The 17061-nt window shown below is 40.8% G+C and overlaps 1 protein-coding gene across 1 annotated transcript; it reads right to left on the bottom strand.

Annotated features, from left to right (window-relative positions):
• Positions 1 to 10039: 10039 nt before the first annotated feature.
• LOC308079960 (uncharacterized protein) lies at positions 10040 to 16194 on the bottom strand. The gene is made up of 4 exons (XM_080421627.1): positions 16125 to 16194; positions 12110 to 14460; positions 11726 to 11843; positions 10040 to 11293 (listed from the first exon to the last, which is right to left on the bottom strand). Exons 2-4 carry the CDS (start codon positions 14391 to 14393, stop codon positions 11077 to 11079), a joined length of 2619 nt encoding a protein of 872 aa, XP_080277753.1. The 5' UTR covers positions 14394 to 14460; positions 16125 to 16194; the 3' UTR covers positions 10040 to 11076.
• Between the last annotated feature and the right edge of the window lie 867 nt (positions 16195 to 17061).

Below are 17061 nucleotides of genomic sequence, written 5' to 3' on the forward strand. Positions count from 1 at the left end.
CCTGAGCTACCCGTTACATTATGCATAGGTGTGGTTTGGGCGTTACAATGATAAAACCAATCACCGTGCCAGAAGCCATTGCCTTTAAGAGAAGACTGCGCTAGCCGTCATCACCGATCCAATATATGCTCTAGCCTATCTACCTGTCTGCAGTCTCTGCACTGTTGCCTGGTCTGATTATTATAAGCCGCATTGGGCTTGTTTTCCTTCTTTTTTTTTATTTTATCCAAATACATTTTTATATTAATTTGTAGCCTATTGTGTTCACAATAAGCTTGTCATATTAGTCAGATCCGGAATAGTATATGAAAGCCATTTAAAATATTTATACTATTGGTACACACCGGCTGCTCCCAAATAATTAATTACATCATGTTGCGACAACGCTCCTACGTGGTACACAGACAAACAGTAGCACATGGGTATAATAAATTGGACAGTTTTAGGAAAGGTCTATAGCCTATGTACTCACGTTGGCTGTTATCGTTCTATTTCCACCATTCTAATGGATTCCAGGGGTGTGTAAACATCTCTGAAGTTGCTCCATAGTTTCCTCTGAAGTGACGCAGTTAAAGTTAACTTACATCCATATTGTCCCCGTTATCTTTCATCATCCACCTTTGTTCAGTAATCCCGAACAGAGCTAAACTTTAAGTTTACATCAATCAAAGCCTCTCAAACCCAGACACATTGCTGCGATGCGTATGTGCGTCGCCTACCTACCCAAAATAACAGACATACAAGCTATCAACGGCGCTGCGTCATGTTGTGTCGACAGCTTACAGATCTGTTATTTTGGACAGCATACAATGAGGCGCGCGCACGCCACGGAGTAGCCTATCACTAAACCAAAAACATTACATTACGTGGTCAACAACATACTAGACATGTAACTTGCTTGGAGCTTTTAATGCAGTGGTTCTCAACCTGTGGGTCGAGACCACAATGGAGCACCCAACGCCTGGCGAGCTTGTAGATCTGCTATTTTCACAATATTTATCTGTGGAACCGAGTCAAACAAAATGGGGGGGTCCCCAGTTCAAATATGGTTATTTTGGGGGGTCATGAACGTAGCGTTTACACGGGAATATAATAATAATATAGGCTAATATATATAATATAGGCTATAATATAATATTCACCCGCAGCATGGGTTTAATGAGACAGCAGCCAAAATGAAAATCACTATGATCCGCTCATCTTATAAAAAATGTAAGTGCTTAAGATTTTAGCCCAAACCCAACGGGACCCGACCCGGCCCGTCGGCACCGGCTGAGCCGGGTCTACGTTATTTTTTACATCCAAATAAATTCACATATTAATTAATTTGTAGCGTAGGCTATTGTGTTCACAATAAGCAACTTGTCATATTAGTCAGATCCCCACGAGTATATGAAAGCCATTTAAAATAGTTATATATTCCAGCTGATGCCAAATAATTAATCAACAGGGCAGCGCAACCAAAAGTAGGTCAAATCAATCAATCCGTCTTGTCATGACGCAGCAGCCCCCTTTAAAGTTTAAACCAGAACATGACATCTTCAGACTATTGAGCTTTCTTCATGTCTTTTTCACCTCAAAGTAAATGTTGGATTATTGCTTCAAATGAGACACTATGAGAGCACAGGCAGCAGGCATTAGAAGGTAACATTGGATGTGATTTCTCCATCGCAAAAATGATTACGGTTATTCTATGAAACATATATTTCATAGAATAACCATAATCATTTTTAAAATGGTTATGGGGCAGTGTATATTTATATAGCCCTATTTGCTCCAAGCTGTTTTTTAAATAAAATATAGACCTCTGGAAGAATTAACGAATTTAAAGATTTAATGAGAAATAAGGCTTCTTTAGAAAAATGACTGACGGGCTGGGCTGGGCCTAATTTGTCAATTATTAGTCGAGCTGGGCTGAAATATTTAGGGGATATGAAAGCTCTAGTTAGTAGTTTGAAGTGCTCATGTGGCCTTATAGTTGCTTCTTTTTGTTTTCATAGACCTGCGGACTGCGGTTGCTTATTTCTCGCCAAGGCTGGCAACACGGCTCATGGTCCAACGCACAAAGCCATTGTAGTGTCTGTGTGCACTTGACAGGTGATTTTATAAACCAGCGGGTGGTATTAGATTCCACTAACGCCCCCCCCGAAACCCGTACCCGTGTGTGTCTGTAGAATTGCAATGTGGGGGATATAGCAACAACACGCCCACGGGCACACCTCCACGCGCAAATAACGGCGTCGGCATAATGGTGACGGGTAGAGCAGGTGCTAGAATAACCTATTGGGGCGGCGCAGGTCCATTATCCCGATTTAACGGGGAAAAAACTGCCACAGAATAGAGCTGTAGGGCTTTCACGACTAGAGATTTTTACTGGTCGACTAATTTGACCCAGTGATAGTCTGGGTATAGACTAGTCAACTAGTCGAAATTACCTATTTAAAAATAGGTAATTGCCATTGTTTTAATGCCATTACTATTATTATTATCCTCCTGCCTTTATATTTATGCCGTTTTAAGGGAAGCGCCTCTGGCACAGCAGCACAGCAGCGTCTCCAAGGATCCTCAAAAGGGGGTTATTGCCCAATAATAGGCTATTATTGGGCATACGTTTGACTCCCTTTTGGTAAAAATAAAGGCAGGAGGATAATAATAATACACTATAAAAAAAAATGTAATCAACTATTCGACTAGTACCAACAAGGTCGACTAGTGGTTATACTGAAAGCCCTACTAAACACCTCACCTGATTACGCCATAGAGTTAGAAATAATAGAGAGGGCACCGGAAATCTCCTCCCATCCACTTGCATTGAGTTGCTCACCCAGCGCATCACCCCTTCTTCCGGGTTGGAAAATGTGATGGGCGAGGCCTATTTGGGGGCCACTGTGTCACAGAGGTGACGCGTCACAGATGCGCAGCCCTGTGCGCAAGTTCGTGCACAAGCTTGTGCGTCGAGCCCATTGGTCGAAATCGTTTTTGCTCGTTCATGTACAGTGGCCCCAGTCGTTTTAAGCTGCAGTACCTATGAATGGCCAGCATGTCCAATGCGCTTCAATGCAAACACTGGGTTCTGGAGGGCTTGGATGACACGCTCAGGTGAGTTTCAGTGATGTCATCAGAATCACTGATGGCAGAAGACTGGTGTAGTGAGGAATTATGCCATGGTACACCGAAGGTATACCAGTCTTCTGATGCTATACCCTAGAGTGCACCGCCATCTTTAGGCCAGTGTGTCATGCTATACCCTAGAGTGCATCGCCATCTTCTAAAATAATTATTTCACTGCCTTCCTTCAGTGGGGGTCCTTGACATGAAAAAGTTTGAGAACCACTGAGTTACAGTATGTTGCACTTTATTCTTTCTATACTTTCGCTCTCTCTCTCTCTCTCTCTCTCTCTCTCTCTCTCTCTCTCTCTCTCTCTCTCTCTCTCTCTCTCTCTCTCTCCATCCATCTCTCACTTTCAGAAAAAAAAGTCTACTTTGCCCTGAGGGAGTTTTTTCTGAAGCTTTTTTTGCCCCCAGCAAATGTCAAGAGATGAGCAGTACAACAGTATTCATCTGAGTAACACCAAGCAAAGCAATTACACAACACAGTTATTGTTTCAGCCTCACAGCATGGTGTGGCCTCAAAGTCAGTTAATAATGTTTGGGGATTCTAATCTGAAACGGAACAAGCTGTGAAACTGCCAAGTGTCAATCACAGTGATAGGCCAGAGACAGGGAAGATTTGCAAAACAACTTTCAAGTCGAGTTATGTTTTTAATCCCATAAATTAAATTAGGTAGAACTGTTTCCTCTAAATTGGTGATAGAGTGCCAGCAAGCCGCTGCCAGCTAACAAGCTCAATTTACTCATTAAATGGCTCTGCACTTCAAAAAGCTCACTCGGGCATAATTGTCCTCATACAGTCATTCATTTAGATTCAGCCTCACTCATTCTGACTGAGTTCTGAAGACTGCTTTCGCAGAAGAACAGAGAATCTATTAGACAGATGATACAATTCACCATAGAAATTCACTGTATAGGCCAGAGAATGAAAGAACACAATGTAATTTATTTAACAGTTGAACATTGATGGCAGTAAGCCATTTGAACATTGTTGAGGATATAAACAATTGATGAAGTTAACATCTGATGAAGTTACATGTACACCATTGGTCAGTCAGTTGCAGTGGTGCATGAGCCCATGTACTGTACTTTAGTAAAATGTTGAGGCATTTTTATTTCTATAATTTGTATCCCCCGATTTTTGTAACCCATTTTTTTTCACCCGGTGCCAATTTCCTAAGTGATCCTGGGCGCTACACCAGCCCTACACCAGCACTACACCAGTCCCCCACAGCCAGGGAGGCCAGGGCCGAGCTCATGCTTCCTTCAATGCATGAGAGCCAACTGACCTTCTTGTCACCTGACAGGGGGGAGTTTCCCTGGTAGGACGTAGCGCGTGGAAGGAACACGTTATTCCAACCAGTTCCCTTCCCCTCCATCAGGCGCCCCGGCTGTCATGGGGGAGGCGGTATAGCGACCAGGATTACTGTTAATGTTGTTGTGAGGGTATTAACTACCCTAGGAGACACGGGGAGAACATGTTGAGGTGTTTTTACTTTACTGGAGTATTCCTAATTTTCAGTTCTACTACTTCTACTACTTCTACTCCACTACATCTCAGAAATATTATACTTTTACTCCACTACAATTATTTGAAAACTGTAGTTACTAGTTACTTTGTAGATTTGAATTATTATTACAAAACATATATTAATATTCGGCCATTTGAAAATAGCTTTATACATTTTTTACCTGAAATGGGACATTCTGCACAATGAGTACTTCTACTTTAGGTACTTTAAGTACATTTTGATACCAATACTTTTGTACTTTTTGTAACAGAGTATTTTTACATTGCAGTATTGATACTTTTACTTGAGCAAAAAAAATGTAGTACTTTTTCCACCACTGGTCAGTTGGCCTACTGTAAGTACTGTATACTGTACACACCAGCAATCATCCCTCCTGGGATGACGTCCCTCCAGGCTATGGGACGTAGTCTATCCAAATAAACGTTGTCTTATCATCTGATGCTGGAGCTGGTGCTACATTCGCAGCCATGATCAAGTGCACTGTATCTCTGACCCTTGGTTCTAGTCAACATGGATGCAGTGGTGGGAAAAGTACTCAAATAAAGTAAAAGTATCAATACTGCAATGTAGAAGTACTCTGTTACAAGCAAAAGTCCGGAGTACTTTAATTGTTACAAGTAAAAATACGGAATAAAAAATGTACTTGAGCAAAGTAAAAAAGTATTGGTATCAAAATGTACTTAAAATACCAAAAGTAAAAGTACTAAATGTTTGAAAATAACAGATCTACGCGTTTTCAAATAGCCTTGGTATAAAATAGGGCTAAAGTGGTTGATGTATGTTTTATAATGTAATAATTTATATCTGCAAAGTAACTAGTAACTAAAGTAGCTTGCTTTAAACCATTGCATGGATGATCTACTAAACTAGCACAACCAAACCTCTGCATGGATAACATGGAAACCTGAACATCACCGGCTGATGAAGTTCTATTGGCCGTGTGTCACTGCTTCCTGTATCTGTCGTTTTGAAATGAAAAGTTCTCCAGCTTTTCAAACACATGCATCCCAGCCATATAGGTTTTGACATAGTCTTTTTTAAGAACAGTTTAAAGTATGCTATCAGAAGCAAATGCACTTCCAAGGGACGTCTGTTCCAGGCTTTTCTGGTCTCTATTCATCCTGTGAACAGCCCTATGTCTTGTGGGTTTCCCATGCATACTGAATACAAAGGTAGAAACATATATTAAAGTGGAAACTTCCGGGACATATTTTTCTCTTTCTGACGTTATTAAAAAAAAGGTAGAGGAAGAGATATACACTATATGCAGATTCGTAATGTCTCAGAAATGCCCAAAAGGACTGTCTGGTACAGTATGTTGCCCTCTCTCTCTCTCTCTCTCTCTCTCTCTCTCTCTCTCTCTCTCTCTCTCTCTCTCTCTCTCTCTCTCTCTCTCTCTCTCTCTGTGTCCTGGTCACAAGTCTCTCACCCTGACATCCAACTCCCAGCCTTCCACCTGTCAGCCCTGCAGGAGTCCCTGTCTCCCCTGCTGGGACAGAGCTCATTACCAAACCCTCCTGGGAGCTTTGAGTTTGATGAGGCTCACCACAGTGTATCTCCTTACCTGCCTCGCCATTGCCCTGCCAATAAATTCAGGCTTATAAGCCTGTATTTATTGGCAGGGCAATGAACACAGGCTGTGAAGCCTAGCCGAGGCTTCTATTCCACCTGCTGATTCACAAAGCAAGCTCAGTGAGATGCTGTTTGCTATTCATTTTTTGTCAGATCTTGCGTACGAGAGATATTTCTCCTCCTGTCCTGTTTAGTAGCGGGGACTCTTGAGTCAGATTTATAGTTTTATAGTTGTGCACCGACAATTAACACATTTAGTGCCAAAGTTTTTTTTTGCGTTGCCAGCCGCTCTACATTTGACCGCGTGTGTGTGTGTCCGTCCGTCCGTCCGTCCGTCCGTCCGTCCGTCCGTCCGTCCGTTTGAGCACGGCAAAGATGCAACATATGCGCCACTTCAAGACATGCACACGCACGCACGCACGCACGCACGCACGCACGCACGCACGCACGCACGCACGCACGCACGCACACACACACACACATACACACATACACACATACACTAAAACGACCGATCTACAATGTGGGTAAAAATTGTTAAAAGTAAATAAAGTACATGTATTAAATAAAGTACAAATATTTAAAATTAAATACCTTGAGTAAAAATACTTAAGAGTACTTACATTGAGTAAAAATACTTAAAAGTACTCATAATGAGAAAAAACTGTTGAAAAAAATAGTAAACTTACTTAAAAGTTGATAAAAAGAGTAATAATACTTTAAAGTTGTAAAAATTTGTAAAAAATACTTTACAGGAAATAAAGAGAGTAACAATACTTAACAGTACTTACATTGAGTAAATATATTCCAATACTCCAGTACTTCAAATAAGTAAAACATACTTAAAGGTTGTTAAAATTAGTAAATATACTTAAACATAGTTAAAATGAGAAAAAACACTATAAATACTCTTTTAGTACCACCTCACTACCAGCACCCACACATCAAATAGAGTAGTACCGTCTGAATGCCAGCGCCCACACATCAAATAGATTTGTACCGCCTGAATGACAGCACACACTCATCAAACAGAGTAGGCACCGCTTAACTGGGTGTGATTTTTTTACCCTTTAAGACCTGGAACGCATCTGTGTCCTTTTTAGATTTGAGCTAAAAAGCATTATTTTACACTTTGGCTATTCAAAAATAGCAGATCTACAAGCTCATAGCGCGGCACCGAGTGCCGCGCTACGAGCTTATAGATCTGCTATTTTTGAAAAATCGTAAAAATGTGTGCAAATCCTTGAATATATTCTTTTAAAGCGAATTTTAAACTCAAATCTTTGCTTCTTGGGGTCCATGGAACTAAATATTTTGAGATAGGGGTCGGCGGCCAAATGCATATCGTTTTGGGGGTCCTTGAAAAGTTTGCAAACCACTGATATAGAAACATATGTTTTTCCAGAATACTGTTGGCATTTAGGAGACTTGGAGATTTGTAGAATCGGCTTCTGGTCTTAATAGGTTAAAACAGGGTACATCTAATGCCAGCGTTCTTTCCGTTTACGCTGATATGCTTAGAGCTGTAGACGGCTCCACGAGGACCCGGATGTAAACAAAGGCTGCGTGCGCGATGGTCGTGGGTCCCGTCTAAGTACTGGAACAATAACGTTTCTAGCGCGATCCGCCATTGCAGAGTGATCGCCCGTCGAAAACGGCTCGTTTTTCACCACCACGGTAAAAAGATATGGAGATATGGAGCTTTTTTCTCAAGATCCTATACCGGCCGCGGGGGAGGTGGGGTAGTTTTTTTGGACAGGATTCACATCCTGATCATTCCAAAGTTGCGTTAGAGCGCCCCATGTGGAAAAAAAAGAAAAAAAAACTACGGTTATGGCACTCAACGCATGTATTTGCAAAACCGCAGATCTTCGATTTTGGCACTCAATGTGTTAACACGACGTGTCGCACTGCAACACATCGTCAGCTTGTAGACGGGCTATTTTTGGTGGTGTGACACCACGTACAATGCAGTACAGCTAAGGCTTTAGTGCCCCTTGTCTGTCTGTGTTGTCTCTATGCAGTGGTGGAAGAAGTACTCACATGTTTTACTCAAGTAAAAGTATCAATACTGCAATGTAGAGATACTCTGTTACAAGTAAAAGTCTGGAATTCAAAATTTACTTGAGTAAAAGTACAAAAGTATTGGTATTGTCGTGGAATTCTGGATCAATCAGCAATCGATGAGGCACATAGGAGTCGAGACAATATTCTAGGTGGTGACTATGCTTTATGTACATGATATCATGGTCAGAAGTACATTAATACTCATGTCAGTGGTACGGTAGTTCTGCCTCGAGCAGGGCAGAGATCATAGTTATACTGTAGCTGCTTGAAGGACAAACTGAACCATAACAAGACAGGCTGTACCAAAACAATAGCTATTAGGCCTAGACATTTAGGCTCTTACAAGCTGTCAAATATCATAATGTATTGTAGAAGTATTATAAGTGATGGTATAATACTGTATAACGTTAGATAAGCAGCCATATAACTTCTTCCTCAGTATATAAAGGTACTTATAGTACCAAAAGTAAAAGTACTCATTACGCGGAATGTCCCATTTCACACATTTTCATATGTATATGTACATATTTTTTAAATAGCAGATCTACAAGCTCACAACGCGTCGCATCGCGACGCATTGTGAGCTTGTAGATCGGCTATTTTCAAATGGCCAAAATGTATATAGGATTGAAGTGGTTAATATGTTTTTTAATAATAATTAAAATCTACAAAGTAACTAGTAACTAAAAAGTACAGTAGAAGTAAAAGTACTGAAAACTGGAAATATTCCAGTAAAGTAAAAGCAACTAAAGATTTTACTTAAGTACAGTACTTGAGTACTTGAGAAAATGTACTTAGTTACTTTACACCACTGTCTCTACAGTAGGTGCAGGAATACCGCTCTGATAGAAGTGATAAATGCATGCACTGATCTGACCCCTGTATGGAAATGGAGTCATGAAAGTGAATTAAGGAAATATTCCCCTCGCAGTGCTTCACCGACCCATGCATGTTCATGAGCAGTCTAAAGGTTAGAAAATTAAGTTAGCAAAGAGCAAAGGAATGGAACAGAGAGAAAAATGAATACCCCCCCCCCCCACACACACACACACACACACACAACCATGCACACATGCATGCACGCACGTGCAATAAACGTTTTTTCCTGCTTAGTCCTGTCTACACTTTAGCAGTTAGTTTTCTAGTCCTCTCCAGTCAGATGTGATGTATGGCTTGATCTTTCTCATACCACAATCGGTTGGATAAGATTTTGCGCATTAATAGTAGGATGTTTATAAAGCATTATAGACATGATGGGATGCATAGCAAGTGTTACCATCGAGAGAAACCATACCACTGAATCTAAATGAATCTAAATATGTCCCCTAACTCTTCATAGAGTATATGAACAGTTCATGTGAAACAAACATTTTTATTTATTTTGAATAAAGAAAACACCTGGAATACTAATAGTGCAGCAGTTTGACTCAGGCAGGAGTGATTACACTTAAATCGCTGCACACAAAGAAACAAAGAAAACTCTTCATAAAAACCCAAGAGACTATCCACAATCATTATTTAGTACGAGGACTTAGTATTAAGAAGAAGAAAAAAGAAAAGAAGAAGAAAAAATATATTTAAAAATGTTATATTGTTTTTATATTATGTGTTGGTACACAAAATATGAAAGACCTTGGGCCACCACCTCTAGACCAATGTGTGCTCAACTCCAAACTCAGAGGAAGGGAGACTAGACCACTTGTTCTGTTATCCATTTAAAGCAAAAATGGATAACAGAAAAAAAAGCAATTGTGGCTAAAGCAATCAAACAATTATACTTAAATACCTGTTAACATTAATTGATAGCAGCTGGACCTAACCATCAATTAGTTGAGAAGTAATAGGTTCCTTTTACATTACGCATGTTGTTATTATTGATTATATATTTCTGTACGTCTGCGCTACCCCAAACACATGGTGCTCAGTTTACACACATTTACACTCAAAGGACCACAATGGAAATAATAAATAATACATTATTTACACTTAACAATCAAACCCAATCTGTATAGATCAGTTATATACTTTTCAGAATCATTTTCAGATGTAAGGCAAAGTAAATGGTAAACATAAACAGTAATAATATTCCAAAGCACTGTTAAAAAAAAGTGCAACACAATCACACACATTCAAATGAATCAGAAAAAGTACAAGCTAAAATATAAAGTCAAACATACACAACATTTACTACTAGAATAAAACAAAAACAGGCTAAACTAGGAAAAGTGCTCCTTGGAGCACAGGTCTCCGCCAGGTCAGGTAGGTTATTGTGGGCCAGCAAAGTTAGGGTTAGGTTTAGGCATATTTTTGTGAGATTATAGTTAGGTTTAGGCATATTTTTGTGAGATTATAGGGTTAGGTTTAGGCATAGTTTTGTGAGATTAGAGTTAGGTTTAGGTATAGTTTTGTGAGATTAGGGTTAGGTTTAGGCATATTTTTGTGAGATTAGGGTTAGGTTTATGCATAGTTTTGTGAGATTAGAGTTAGGTTTAGACAAAGTTTTGTCAAAATGCGACGTTGCCATGACGTCCCATCATGTCAAAAATTGACTCTCAGGGCATCCCGTCATGTCAAAACTTGACTCTCATTGCGTCCCGTCGTGTCAAAACTTGACTCTTAGGGTTTCAGGGCTACTGACAGAGCGGCAAAAAGGAAAGCCTTGGGAGTGAGAGCATGCACTGTATACAGTACGCAGATGTTTATTCATATGCTGCGCAAATATGCACTCTTGTGTGCAGTACGTACACACAATATGCAACAACTACAAATCTTGAATCTCGATCTTGAAAGTGATTCACTCAAACAAAGTCAGATCTGTGTCTCCTGTCTCCAGAGCTCTGCGTATCTTCTGCCAGAACAGTCCAGTGTGCTGGCCAGCCTGTGGCCAGCTCAGGTAGGTGTGTCTCTTCACCAGCCTCCTCATGCGATAGTAGGGAGACAACTGCTGTGCTGGAATGTCCTCCAGAAACACCAGGATCAATACATCCTTCTTTTCATCAAACAGACGGTAGCTGGACAGAGGAGAGGAGAAGAACTATAGTGTAGTTGTATACAGTACAGTACACAAGGCTTTATTTATAGTGACCGAGAACCACAGGGCAGAGAGCTTAATTGTTTTCAACAGTTTCAGTCAACATGGTTCCCTAGTGACTGGTAGCTTGTGTCTTCTGAATAGAAATAATGCTTCTGGTCTTGTAAGGTGAAGTTAACCAGCTAGGCCAGTGGATCTCAAACATTACAATTTTGTCCAAGGGACCCCCAAAAAGAAAATATATATGTAGAAATACTCTGTTACTGGTGGCAGAAAAGAGAACTTAATATCATGAGGGAGGAGTTGAATTCATTCCCTGAGTGCCACACAGCAACAATTGCAGAAAAGTGTCATTCTTTTAGGGTGGCTACCATTATAGTACCTATAACTTCAGAGATACTACTGCCCTCACCTGGCCATCTGGATCTCTCTAGAGCACCATTCACTCTCCAGGTAATGATGGCTGATCACACAGATGGTCTTTCTGCTGCCATAGATGGCATCTGTAATGTTCTCTATGATGGGTTTACCTGGAAACAAACCGTACAAACAATATTCAAACCAGGTTCAAAACCATTTCACAGACAGACAGACAGACAGACAGACAGACAGACAGACAGACAGACAGACAGACAGACAGACAGACAGACGGATAACATAACCATTCTGTCATAATAATGCCACCAAAGATAACATTCTGACAAAGAGCCATACTTGCTTAAAAGTGTTGACAGAAAGAGACAGATTTAGATTAAAAAAAACATAATATAAGCGAAAGACAAAGAGAGATTTGTACCTGGTAGGAAGTCTCGGTGGTGCAGACAGAGTCTCCAGCCCTGCTCTCCTTCCAGCACTGGAAGCATTTCTCTGTAAACCCAGAGCTCATCGTGAACGTTGTAGGAGATGAAGGCATCGTAGCGCTGAGGAGCCCCCCTCTTTCTTTTCTTGGCATCATAAAGTAAGGCCAGGAAGAGGTAGTAGCCATAGATCAGATGCAACCTCAGGAAGTGGTAGGTGAAAGTTGTGAGCAGAGTCAGCACAATCACACAGGAGAAGGAAATGTAGCAGATAAAGCTATCGTCCATCCAACAAGAATGGACGTCAAAGGCCAGAAACCTGGTTCCCTTTTTAGACGAAGGAGAGGCGCAAATGTATCCCTGAGCGCCAACTACCTGTGTCTGGTTATTGTTCCGCACCCACTGGTGAAAGTCCAAATTGAGGCAGTCACAAGCCAAAGCGTTGTCACTGATGTTAACATGCCTGAGCGCAGGGAGAAAACGGAACACAGAGACGTTGATCACCGTCAGCTCATTCTGACTCAGGTCCAACCATGAGACTCGAGTCAGGTTGGCTCGCCTTAGAAAATCCAGGGACTTGAGTTTGTTTTTGGAGAGATTGAGAACCTCTAGCTGTGGTGTGTTTTTGAACGTGTTGCATGTAACAGGAGAAGTGAATTGTACATTGCATTGCATTTTAAGGCTCTTCAGGCTCTTCAGTAACGGTAACTCGTGGGGAAGTGAAGAAGTCAGGTTGACGTCAACATGAAGAATTAAACTAAGAGTTTCAAGTTCATCCAGTCCTTCAAAAACGGCGCTGTCCCACTGCTCCAATTTACTTGATTCCACATCTAAGTGCTTGAGTGATTTCAGACTTTTGAAATCCCCTCTCATGAGTTCTTTAAATTCATTCCTATTTAAATCCAAGATTTCTAGCTTGTGTAGATCAATCTTGAACGCATTGCCAAATGTCCGAATGGAATTGTCATACATAGTTAAAACCTTTAAGTCCCCGAGATATTGGAAAACACACCGTTTGAGTGCAGTGATGTGATTCTTATCTAAGTGAAGGTGTGTAAGTCTGGTTAAATTGAAGAAGTCTAAGCAGCTTAACTCGTGAATAGCATTGTGACGCAGGTTTAGCGTTTGAAGCATGAAGAGTTTCTTAACATCGTCTGGCACTTTGGAAAGCCGGTTGCTGGCCAGGTTCAGGTGACTCAGTTGCTTCATTTGTTTTATTGAATCCTCGGACAGTTCGGTCAGGTAATTATGCGACAGATCCACGTCGCTTAGCTGAGTACAAGGTGACAGTTTTTCACTTAGGTTGTCAAGTTTATTATACTGTAGGTTGAGTGTCCTCAGTGTGGGTATATTGCAGGCAGTATTTAAAAGACCTCTGTGAATCCACTCCTCCATGTAAGACAGCTGTAGAGACTCTAGTGAATCAAGGCTCTGTAGAGACTTTGTGATGGTGTTAAAATACATACAAGAATCGTAGAGATACACCTTAGTTATATTCCTGACAAAATACTTGTCTGGTATGTCCCACTCCCATCCAGCAGTGCTACAACAGTGTGTCAGGTCGACTGTCTCAAGGTGAGGAAATACAGCTGTTGTGATGCTGAACTTTTTTATCGACCCTGAATACACTCTCAGCTCCCTGAGCTCAGAGGACACGTTCAATGGCAGATCTTTTGACAGAAAAGACTCCAACTTGGAAATTGAGGTGTTCAGCACCTGTAAGCGTGGTAGTTGTAAGATAGTGATGATATCTGTAATTGTATGTATAGGGTATAGGGAGATCAGATTTAGTGCCTTTAAATTGGGGAGTAACCGGAAGGCAACAGGGTTGATGAAATGGATCATGTTATAATCCAAGCGCAATAGCGAGAGATTAGACAGGCCTTGAAACATATTGTCTGTCAGTGTTTTAAGTTTGTTATGGTGCATGTGGAGAACTTCAAGTTCCGTCAAACGGTTAAATGCCCCATCATCGACACAAGTTATTAAATTAAAACCCAGTTCCAAACGTCTGAGATTTGTCAGATTATAAAAATCTGTCCTGTTTATCTTCTCAATGACATTCTTCTGGAGCGTTAATGATGTAACCTCTCTGGGAATGTCATCTGGCACGCTAATGAGTTTATGACGTTCACAATCTACTGAAACACCGGCGGTGACATTGTCAGAGTAAACAATAGTGCAGTCTTTCAGCAAGTAAGCCAGTATGGGACTAAGAGGAAGCGTGCACAGCAGAAATAAGAAGTGGTGGAAAAAATGCCAACGTCCTGTCTGTGGCATCATTGCTGTCTTCGGGGTTTACCCACAGTGTACTTTTGGTTGCGTGACAACACTGTTCAGCATTAATGATCTAAAGAGGATACACAACAGTAAAACTGTTAAAGTACACATGCAACCTTTTATTTGATCTTTAACTCTAGATAGATTCTCAGTCTATATTATTCCACATACATTATGTTTCCTTTAAAGGACTATGCCATTAATTCAGTAAGTAGTTTGCAGTGGTGTAAAGTCACTATTAAGTACATTTACTCCAGTACCGTACTTAAGTACAATTTTGAGGTATTTTTTACTTTACTGGAGTATTTCCAATTTTCAGTACTTTTACTTCTACTCCACTACATCTCAGAGACAAATATTGTACTTTTACCTCACTACAATTCTTTGACAGCTTTTGCAGATTTAGATTATTATCACAAAACATTAACCACTTCAGCCCTATATATCTTTTGGCCATTTGAAAATAGCTGATTTACAAGCTCACAATGCGTCGCGATGCGACGCATTGTGAGCTTGTAGATCTGCTATTTTCAAAAGGTTTGTATACATTTTGAACTTGTGAAACGGGACATTCTGCATAATGGGTACTTTCTTCTTTTGGTACTTAAAGTACATTTTGATACTTTTGTACTTTTGCTCAAGTAAATTTAGAATTCCGGACTTTCACTTGTAACAGAGTATTTCTACCTTACAGACTTAGGAACAAAATGTGAGTACTTCTTCCATCACTATCTGTTTGTCCCTTACCTAAAACACACTGACCAGTATATCTCTGCTGTCGGGCAGAAACTCAAAATGTTCAATTTTCAGGAAACGACAAAAACAAAACAAAAAGTGGAGTTAGGAGGTTTTGTTCATCATTGATAAGAACAGCTGAATGGACCTCCAAGCTCACACTGAGGTTGGAGGGCAAAAGGGGGTGGAGCCTGGAGGATGGAGTTAGCTGGTTTAGCAGAAGGTTTGAGGATCCAATGGAGTTAGCTGGTTATGTCAGAAGCGCTTTTTAATACTTTGCATTGGTATTGCATTTGCATTTTTGTTTCAAATAATTGTAGTGGAGTAAAAGTACAATATTTGCCTCTGAGATGTAGTGGAGTAGAAGTAAAAGTATCGAAATTTGGAAATACTCCAGTAAAGTAAAAATACCAAAACATTGTACTTAAGTACAGTACTTGAGTAAATGTACTCAGTTACTTTACACCACTGCTACTAACATACAGTAGTACCCTATACCTATATTACCACTCAACCTATTACCCTCATATACCTACAGTGCCATCCTACAGTATTTTGTTCTCATACTTTCAAGACGAGATAATATTGGAGCTATGAGCCATGAGCCAAAAGCTGTGGCTTGGCTCAAAAAGTATAGGCTTATGTGTCTGCTTTATCCTTCTTCTCAGATAAAAACGTAGCCTCAGTACGTTATACATTTCAGTGAGTTAGATTCTTACTCATTGGAGCCCTTTCATTGGTTTAATTGACAATGTACCAATACATTTTGATACTTTTACTCAAGTAAATTTTGAATTCCGGACTTTTACTTGAGAGTAACAGAGTATTTCTACATCGCAGTATTCATACTTTTACTCAAGTAATTTTTTTTAGCACTTTTTCAACCACTGTATAATACATGTCACAACCGAACATAGTTTACAAGATAATTTTCCAATCACCATGAAAATGTGTCTGTACCAAAGACATTCAAATAAAAATTCAAATATCGAAGCCTACCTGAACTTCTATAACACAATAACAATCACCCTTCCAGTGCGTTAGTTACTCTGAGAGGAATGAAGCATCGTTTCAGACAGTTAATTTGATATGGAAGTCCATTTGACCACAGCTCTGCCAGTGGCGTAACGCAGAATCGCGGGGCCTCCCCGTGGGAGTTTCACGTGAGGCACAACCCCGCTGCTGGTGGCCCCCCCGCACCGCATCACTTGCTGCCCCTCCGTTACGCCACTGAGCTCTGCTGACCTCTCAGAAATAACATGGTGTGTCAATAGCAAAGAGAAGTGAAAGAGGAAGCACCCTAAAAAAGGCCCCCAGCAGCCAGCACAAATACTTCACTTCTGTAGAAATAAGACTGTAATGCTCAGTGTACAGTAAATAACAATACCACTGATTAAAAGCATGGACTCCATGTTGCTCCCTATCCTATATTAAAATTGTGCGGCGCCCGCCGCCATCGAGTACCTCGGATATCCAGTTGTCCAGAACCGTCAATCCAACCAATATGCCCATATATGGGCATTCGAATATATATGGGTATATACTGATGACATCAAGGATCTTCATATATGGGCATTAATGGGACATGGACTGACATATATCTCCATATATGGGCATATAAGAGACACGGGTAGACCAACCCCCAGAACCCAGTGGTTGCATTGAAGCGCATTGGACATGCTGGCCATTCATAGGTACTGCAACTGGGGCCACTATACATGAACGAGCGAAAACGGTTTCGACCAATGGGCTTGACTCACGAGCTTGCGCACAGGGCTGTGCACTGAGGTGACGCAAAACGCATCACAGAGGTGACGCAAAACGCGTCGCAGAAGCCCCAAATAGGCCTCGCCCATCACATTTCCCAACCCGGAAGAAGGGGTGATTTCGGCCCATGCGCTGGGTGAGCAATTCAATGCAAGTGGATGGGAGGGGA

This window comes from Gymnoscopelus braueri, assembly GCF_963280865.1.
Source record: "Gymnoscopelus braueri genome assembly, chromosome: 23".
NCBI lineage: Eukaryota > Metazoa > Chordata > Actinopteri > Myctophiformes > Myctophidae > Gymnoscopelus > Gymnoscopelus braueri.